This window comes from Sinocyclocheilus grahami, unplaced genomic scaffold, assembly GCF_001515645.1.
Source record: "Sinocyclocheilus grahami isolate Dianchi unplaced genomic scaffold, SAMN03320097.WGS_v1.1 scaffold86.1, whole genome shotgun sequence".
NCBI classification, from domain to species: Eukaryota; Metazoa; Chordata; class Actinopteri; order Cypriniformes; family Cyprinidae; genus Sinocyclocheilus; species Sinocyclocheilus grahami.
The window spans coordinates 1224045-1233843 of NW_015505265.1; the positions used below are offsets into that span (position 1 = coordinate 1224045).

Below are 9799 nucleotides of genomic sequence, written 5' to 3' on the forward strand. Positions count from 1 at the left end.
TTAAACAACACAAATATTCTTTATGTATTTAATCCCATTCTATTAACAAACATCTTTGCTTCTGACCTTCGATGATCCAGTTCAACCGTACTAATAAGCACAAATTACTCTAGACAACATTTGTGTGTCTTTTTTATTGCTGAAGTGTGTTGAAATTTCTTCTGCATTCTACTGTACGGACGAAAATTTACTTTCCCTTCAGCCTGAAGCTTATTCATTTCACTTTTGGTGTGAAAAGGCTTTTATATTTGCCAAAAATATAACTTTTTTATTTTAAAAACAAACAAGCAAGCCCTGTCCAGATTTAAAAAGAAACGCAAAAGTAACGTAACGCATTACTTTCCATAAAAAGTAACTAAGTACCGTAATTAGTTATTTTTTTTATGGAGTAACGCAATATTGTAATGCATTACTTTTAAAAGTAACTTTCCCCAACACTGATCCTGAGTAGTGTTTATGCATTATGAAAGAAAACAAAATCATGATTCAGTCCAGATTTTGACTCTTGTCTAAGTTGCGCAATCATTCTCTCATGCGTCATGCCTACTAATTTCTCTTTTGTTCATGCAGTTATATTCTCATAGTACAAAGATCTAAACCAGACACATGCGTTTCAGGAACAGCATCTCTTTGCATCTGCTATTCATCAAGATGGAATGAGCGACCGAGTCTTTGATCCTTCATCCAGGCACGTGGAGGGTGGGAGAGGGTTGACTAATTCATAAAAAAACTCTTCCCATACGCAAACACACATGTGCTCATTGGATGCTGTCAGCATGTTGGTGAAATTGAGAAATATTTAAGTCATTGACACGGCATTGTTATTCATCAACATACTAAGCAAAACAAAATCTTGTGTTTGTTTACTCAGAAGTGGCATAATGTAAGAACAATAGAAGCAGATTTTTGGACGCACCTACCGTGCAACTAACTGTTTAAAAACAGATTAATGTTGCAGTAATTAATTACAAGATCTGGGATGTTCTATAGATAAAATTCTCTCAAAATGAATGTGTTTTTAAAAAGAGCCTCTGTATAAAGATGGGCATACATCTGGTTTATTAGTTTGTTTATTAGTGGGAGGTAAGCAGAAGTGAAATTTTTTAATATACACCACTGTTCAAACGATCAAATACATTTTGGCTTTATTGAGCAGAAGCTATTTCTTTCAAAAACATTAAAAAGTCTTACTGACCGCAAACGTCTGAACAAGTCATAGAGACATTCTTAAATTTGTTTATGATTTTAGTGTATACTATTTCTTCTGTTTTATTTTCATTTTACTTTATCGTCAATTTTTTGTTATTTTATGGCACTTTATTCATTGTTGTACTTCAGTCAACTCATGTTGTTTTAAATATTGCTATATAAATAAATTTGACAGTGGCATTTTAGAAAATCTGTATGGGGTGAAATTCGTGTCCAAATTACATTTCAAAACATGTCCAATTAAAGTAAGTAAATAAATAAATCAACTTTGGAATTATAAGGTTCTATCTGTTATTCATATATTGTTATTCTGTGACCACTTATTTACATTATTTGATGTTTCTTCTGTAAGCTGTGTACATTTTGGGCATTTTTTAGAGAAAACAAAAAGGGTTCTATCTACTGGAATCTATGGAACACAAAAACTTTGAAGCTTAATATTTCAAAACTGCTCAGAACCTCACAATTGCAAGGCGATTAAATAAATAAATAAGCTATGTCAAATCAAAATGAAGCCTATTTCTAGCCTATGTTTTGCTTCTGTGACATTATTTCATGACAATTAAGCACCTTGTCCCCATATACAACTGCATTACTGTTAAGCATCTGGATATTCCAAAATCTTTATTTTTTTAAAATTTTTCTTTTTTGTTATTCCTATTCCCAGTCACATTCCTATCAGCATTATGGCAGTACAACAAATAATGTCAAAGTGTGTGTGTGTGTGTGTGTGTTTAAATAATATATGTAGGCTTCATATTCTTTAAACAAAATATAATTCAATTTTTCCATTTCTTTTTTTCTTTTTTGACAGATTTTTGTGAAATTTACCCATATGTATGGAGGACGAAACCTGCAAAAACAATAAATAAATAAATACACAAATAAATAAATAAATATGCAAATAAATAAATAAATGCATGTATAAATACACAAAGTCTTGTTTAAATACATATACAAATAATTGAACGTGATTAAAGTAGGCAAATAAATAAAATAAATTGGTGGGCAAATGGAAAATGTTTAAGGAAATGCTAAACTCATCCTAACTATTTTCCTTTGATCACTCATTTATTTCTGAATGTAGTTCCACATTTATTTTTCCTCTGCGCGACATGCTAATGAGAGGGTGTCAACCATGGACTTGGTCGGGGTCATGTGATAGCTGGGGGCGCGGCATGGGGGAAACAATGCTTTCCCTCTGACGGGAAATGCATGGTGTTAATCCAGTATGGCCTACGTAAAGTCACTTTTTCCATTCAACAGAGCAAGATACATAAAAAACTGAGCTGTATTGTCCGTACAGTATCTGTGACTTTACAAACGACCCAAAGAAATGGCCAGTGTCGTTTCCTGACGTCATTTTTTGTAACCCGATTGAGTCTCCAGCTAGAGACAACTGTAATATCAGTATCCCATGGTCATCGTGAGATTATTCACTTTATTCGTGGAATAAGGGCTCGTTCTTTTGATGGCTCATTGTTTAGATACGTGTAAGATCATTTTTATGGTCAGTAAACAGTCTTCTACAACCAAGTCGATCTGCAGCAATCTCTCTCTCTTTACGGCGGGAGAACTAAATTAGTGACATACACAAGGGTACATCTCAGTTGATTCTCAATTTATTATTGTACAAACAGAGGCTCATATACATCCTTGAGAACTGGTATGAAGTGGTTTAATCGAGGAACAGACAGTTTTTTTCCAATTAGTTATCAGAACAGAAAATACAGGCGACAAAAGTATGTTTATTAAGCTAATAACGGTTCAGTATTGCAATTAAGAGCTATGTAAGCATTAATATTTTACATTGGCCACTTCAAATCTTTTATGATTTAGCTCTCTCATGATTATAACTACAAAACTAACCCTATGAAAAAGTGTAAGATAATAATCAGTCACCTTGACTGATGAAGTTAATAGGCATGCGCAGTCAAACGCTCAAGCGCGTCACACACGATCTGCCTACACTTGCATAATTGAACACCCTCTCATTAGCATGTCGCGCAGAGGGGAAAAAAAAGTGGAACTACATTCAGAAATAAACGTTTGATCAAAGGAAAATAGTTAGGATGAGTTTAGCAGTTCCTTAAACATTTTCCATTTGCCCACCAATTTATTGTATTTATTTGCCTACTTTCATCACATGTTTAATTATTTATGTATTTAAAAAAGAATACGTGTATTTATGCACACATTTATTTATTTATTTATTTGCGTATTTATTTATTTATTGTTTTTGCAGGTTTCGTCCTCCATATATGTGACCCTGGAGCACAAAACCAGTCTTAAGTCGCTGGGGTATATTTGTAGCAATAGCCAAAAAAAAACACTGTATGGGTCAAAATGATAAAATTTTCTTTTATGCCAAAAATCATTAGGACATTAAGTAAAGATCATGTTCCATGAAGATATTTTGTAAGTTTCCTACCATAAATATATAAAAACTTAATTTTTGATTAGTAATACGCATTGCTAAGGACTTCATTTGGACAACTTTAAAGGCAATTTTCTGCACATTCTGTTTTTTTTGCACACTCAGATTACAGATTTTCAAATAGTTGTATCTCGGCTATCCTATCCTAACAAATGGAAAGCTTATTTATTCAGCTTTCAGATGCTGTATAAATCTCGATTGACAAAGCATGGTGGGTTAAGGTAATTATGACTGAACAAAGCTCTGGAGCTCTGTTTATTTATTAATTATTTATTTATTTATTTTAGGTAAAACACCCACCAAAAAAACCTAACTGCTCTGGATGGACTGTGGTGACAGCATGGACTAATTACAAGACTTCACAAAAGTGTGGAGGTAACACATTCAGCAGGAACGTGTGAAGGACTGAACAGCCGTCAAAGTACATGAGGAGTAGAGGAGTTTAACAGCTGATCGGGAGGTTTGGCCAAAAGTACACTAGGAGGCCTCACTACCTGTGATCAATGACAACACTATTTTAGCATGCAATTATTTAGAGAAAGTGAACTGACAACAAACACTCAAATGAGAACATACACTCCAATTTGTCAAAAGAAGAACGAATGGCAAGAGAGCCATTTTCAAATTGATATTAAAAACAGTTTCCCCACAAATTAACATTCTGTCATCATTTACTCCCTCACATCTGATTTGCTGTTCCATGCAAGAAAGAAAGTAAATGGTGACAGAATTTTCCTTTTCAGTGAACAAATCTTGGACAATTTTTGCTTTTTAGATTTTAGGTTATTTTACTTCCATAACACGTCTTCGTTCAGACAAGTGGGGAAAAAAATTCATACACACAAGTGTTTATTATATTACACTTTATCAATTCAACATAACACATACTTTAGAGATTGACTCTGAAATTACATTTTTTCAAAAATATTTTTTCAGAAATCTCCACTTCAGTAGCACATAGCACTTTACAGTTTTATTCCCATATTATGAAGATTTTAACAGAGGGGCTTGTTCATACTGTAGCAGAGTGAGCTATAGACCCAGTATAATTGGCTGGCGTTACCCAAACAGGTGAACCTATCAGTGTTCATACTTTATCATGGTTTGGTAAGTTTCATGAGCCAATTAGTGCCTGTGTGCCTATAAAAGGGGGAGTGTTTGGTTGCTTGGGATGCATCATCCTTGGTACCGCCCCTTTGTGACATGTGGCGCTTTGAATGAGTGCCAGCAGTTGGGTTATCCTCCTGTCTGTCGTGTGCTGGCTGTTGGCCAGTTTTCAGGTTTGTCCCGGTTTTAAAAATGCCTTTTTGCCTGTTAAATAGAGGCTTATTACCTTGTTTGTTTCTAGATATGGGCCTGCCAGTAGCTGTAATCCTGCGTGGTGAGCGACCATGTGTATTGCAGCATTGTACTGTTTTCTTGGTAGGTATGTCTAGTTTTAAGCAAGTTTTTATGCATAACTTTTGTTTAATGTCCAGCAGGATTGATTGCACGTCCAGGGGTTTCTAATGATCTTAATTGAAGCCTAATGAACCTCACGTAACTGACTGCACTTCTGCTCTACTCTACTTTACTCTGTTTTGTTCTGTCTGGAATTCATCTGGGTCCGTCTGTTATATTTTGTATTGTTTGGTGTGGATTTAGGTGGGAGGGGTTGGCCATGGTACCTTGTACTGCGTGTCCACATGGAGTGCTGTGTTTAATATTACTGATTTTTCACGAGTGTGTGTCATGGGTATTGAGTGTGGGGTAGAAATCTGAGGTTCTTTGTTGGCCACCTCCCCCTTTATTTTCTCATTGTATGGTACTTGTTTTATAAGTTACTGGTAAAGACGTGTGATGTATTGAGACCTGGTGTGACGTGTTGTATGTGTTTTTATCAAGTGTATGTTAATAAAGTGACTTTTGTTTATACCCATTATTATTATTATTATGCTCACCCTGCCTTTGGCAATGAACCTGTGTCCCTTTGTTTAGGGCTGTTATGTCCCGGTGTATTCTGGGTGGCGTAGTCGACTATAGGATTTCTCTTATTATTGGTAATATCCCAAACTTCTGACCACTTACTGCCACAATACACTCTTACAAATAAACCTGAACCTTCATCATTCATGAATTTTATGAGTCATGATTAAAACGCTCTTAAAAAAAGAACAACATAAATACTGTTCACTGACTAGTTATTTGGGGAACCCCAAAAAAATGGTTTCAAGTGTATATAATTTACCTGATTTATATAACATATATATATTTGGAATATTTTATGGCTGTTGACAGTATTTTGAGATTTATGCAGATATCCAATAAAAAGGATCTGATAAAAAAAGATCTGCTCTTTCTGATAAAAAGGGATATCCAAAAACGCCTATGTAAAAACTAACTCCAATATGTCTAAATAAATAAATTGAACCAGTTATACATTTTTTAGATTAATGTTCTGAAAATGTATGCACATTTAATGACATAATGCCACATTTGCATATTTAAACAGCATTTCAGAAAACTTGTAATACAAAAGAGTTGTCTTATTGTACCACATGATTAATCAAGTGGGGAAGTATGATAATATCTATTAGTTAAAACATTTACTATTCACCTGTGGTGTCTTGCTTTTAGCAGAAATATATACACTTTTAGTGTCTCAAAATGTTTCAAATACAGATGTGAGAAATCTATAATCCTAATTATCAAGCCATCAAACTTAAAACAGAATCTCAGTGCTTCTGTGAAGGCATGTATGGATGAAAAGCAAACTCCTAGCAAATGGCTCAATCATGTGGACTGAGCTGTTAACAGCATGATGTCTGTGATGCAACTGAAGGCATTTAACACAGTGCTGATTTACAGCAGAGCAGCTTATATTCTCAGACCCTATTGCCTAATTTACATATGCTGTGGCTGCACGTGGGCTTTTTGAAAGTCAAAATCATGTATTTGTAAAGGCAAATCCCATTCAGAATATTACAAAAATGATAGCTGCAATTAAAAGTGATCGATTAAGACGTACAATGAAAGTCAAAGAGGTCTAATGTTGTTAGGATCACAATGTTCTGCGAACTATCTTCTTTTGTGTTCTGCAGAAAAAAAGAACAAGTTATATAGCTTACCTTTAACGTGAAGGTGAGTAAATGATGACAGACCTTTTATTTTGGGTGAGCGTGCCTGTATAGTAGCCTTCACTAAAATGTAGAGGTGCTGGTGTGCTGCTTTAAATCAGTGGAAACGCAAACACATTTAGCCTATTGATGATTAACGTTACTGATACGCGGGCTACTGTATAAGTATACTATATGAGTGACACTTACAAAGAAATAAAAAATGTTTTTTTTTCAAACTATTATTATTATTTACGTAAAGTGTACCCAAATCGAAAAACCAAGTGTATTACTTGAAATATATCTAAGTTTCTGCTTTTGTTTACGTAATTGAAGGTGCCGCCTCAGACCGCCGTTGTGTTGGATTGTGCCGTTAGAGGGGGTGCGCTTTTTTTTTAGCTTAAAAGTTGAAATATCACGGGATATAACTGTCCATTACAGGTTGTGCAGAGGCAACACAGTCTTCAAAAGTTTCCAAGTAAACAGCAACCAGTGATAATCCTACGAGGATATTCACTATAATATTTGCAAAGTTTCTTCGCGTGCTTCCCCGCGTAAAGTCGTTCTAAGTGAATGGTACGGTCCACCCCCTACTAGTACTGTTTTTCTCACAGCGGATGGAAGCACTAAGTTACTCACTGTTCCTATGATGAAATATGCCCGAGACATAAGGATTTATTATTATTATCCTCATTATTTCTTAAATCTCTCTCGGATGTAGGATTTCACTGACTTTTATTCATTTCTGAAAAGTACTCGGGAGCAGGTAAATGGGAAATATGGCAGTTAGGAGCGTCCTTTGAAGTCTTTTCCCTTTTCGTCGCTGGATTGATCGTGTAATTGAGAGTGTGTCGTTTGAAAAGCCTCATGTTTTCACCGGGTCAAGAGGAGCACTGTGCGCCCACCAAAGAGCCAGTAAAGTACGGCGAACTGGTGGTTTTGGGGTGAGTCCATAAGCGCAGCTATTTTTCCTCATGTGTGTCCAATATCGACGAGTTCACGCGATTTTGGTTCTGTTATTTGCTGTTTCGAAGCTTCCTTTCGTAATCTCACAACAGGGTTCTTTAAGATGAGCATTTACTGGACTGAAGCAACTTGATTATCTGTATTTCATTTTATTTTTAGGAAAATGAATGTAAAAATATATCATACATGATAGATCAGGCTTTTGAGGAACGTTTATTTATCTCAGACATCATTGTATTGCATTGGCAGCATTGCATTATATTTTTTGCCCTCCACGAAAACTACATAGCTTTGATTAATAAAACTAAACATTTAAACGCATCTTACTTCGACATATTATTGGGAACTATAAAGTGACAACTGATATTTATGTGCAATTTATGTTGTGAAGATCTTATTGTTTTACATTACGAGCTATCACGATTTTTATCAGCATCGGCACCAAATTACATGTTTGGGCCTCTGAATATAATTGGTGTTTCTTCCTCCTTAAAGGCACAATATGTCATTTTTGCCGTTAGAGGGCGCATATTCAAAATAAACGGAGACAAAGGCGAGTACCGATTCACATTAAATCAATCGGTGCCAAATTTCGGTACCTGAGAACGCATCTGGGTGCATACGCTACAGACAGCGAAAGAGAGACCCTGTGACGTGATGTCACCCCTGCAACTCGTTCAAACAATACACAGGGCAAGCCGAAATGTTCTGAAGTGTGGTTACATTTCTAGGGCCATATGGTTTCTGCGAAAACGTGGACGGGATCGTGGAGTCATTCATAAAAACGTAATTTACTCTATAGCACGGAATGCCACGGAATTCGTCAATTTCGGACGAATAAATCAAAAGTAGCCAGTGGCACTTAATTCGAATCGCGATATGAACTAGTGTCTGTGAATATTAAAATGCAAAAAGACGGTTTAAATATGAATCCTGCATGTTCCGCTTGCCTCTGTATGTATGAATGGCGGAAACGCGGTTTTGTTTACTACACAATTACTGAAGCACGCGTGACGCTTGCGGTGATTTTCGGCTTCTGCGTCTCACTATATGACGGCATGAACACATAAACTTAATCTCCAGAGCTGCTGTGAGAGTCACTTCGCGAGAATTTTACAGTTTCATTTGAGAAAACTAGCATCATCATACTGTATACACTAGTGCTGGGCGGTATGATTTATACAGCATCTGATATCACAGTATTTTTCAAAATTATACCGGTTTCACAGTACAAGACGGTATTTTTTTTTCATGCATGACCGGGTGTTAACCATATTTTCCAAAAAAAGTGCATGTGATTCACGCTTAGTAACACATACAGCTGTTCCCTCAGCACAGTGCAACACCTCTTTCAAACAGTGTCGCGTTCCGAACGTTGTTTAAATGACATGTACCGGCAGTGTTCGAACTACACCGTGGACTTTGGGGGAGCCCACTTGTTCTTTTTCTATTACGGGGGTCGTGCGCTAGGGCTTACAATGACTTACAAAGATACATAATAGCTACAAGTGTATGCACTACTTGTTTTATGCAAGCACTATATAGGATAAATCACTATACAGGATTGACCCTATTATACTTTATCGACATGAATTGATAGGTGAAACAACAAACAGCCACCCACAAATAGTCTATAAACAAAGCATCAGGCTGTCTTTGAGTTCACATGAACAACGGTTTACTCATCATCAGGCTACAGAAGAATACCACAATTCCTCTGTTCAATTAGGCCTAAGACATCAAGAGTCACGCAGACCTATAACAACCCAGCCACAACACTTAATTGCGAATAACATGCCTTACCTTAACTCAGAATCGACCACCGAGTCCAACGTTTATATTTTTTCTACGAATCTGAGTTAACATTTACTAAACATCAGTGGAATTTGCACCGCAGCGCCCCCACACCTTGATGCTCATGACAAGAGTAGCATGTATAGTTATCTTTATTGAAGTGAATTGGGTTTAAATCGCCGTCATACATGAATGAATGATATTTTTGCAATTTTACACATAATAATCCACGATGATCACATTACACAAAACTGAAATTGCACGTCAAAATAACACATTGTCTATATTTTTGGAGACC

The 9799-nt window shown here is 36.0% G+C and overlaps 1 protein-coding gene and 1 long non-coding RNA gene across 3 annotated transcripts in view; both read left to right on the forward strand.

Moving 5' to 3' along the window:
* The first annotated feature begins 4782 nt into the window (after positions 1–4782).
* LOC107586900 (uncharacterized) lies at positions 4783–5198 on the forward strand. Of its 2 annotated transcripts, none has more exons than XR_001609404.1 (3): positions 4783–4926; positions 4995–5068; positions 5128–5198. It is a non-coding gene; the product is annotated as an uncharacterized lncRNA (long non-coding RNA). The 2 variants fall into 2 exon arrangements; XR_001609403.1 differs by having other exon boundaries at positions 5125–5181.
* A 2164-nt stretch (positions 5199–7362) lies between these two features.
* The window catches only part of peli2 (pellino E3 ubiquitin protein ligase family member 2), a 48899-nt gene continuing 46462 nt past the window's right edge, over positions 7363–9799 (forward strand). Inside the window, exon 1 of the mRNA XM_016274384.1 lies at positions 7363–7685. Coding sequence (XP_016129870.1) covers positions 7609–7685 — 77 coding nt within the window. The 5' untranslated portion in view covers positions 7363–7608. The remainder of the gene's footprint in view (positions 7686–9799) is intronic.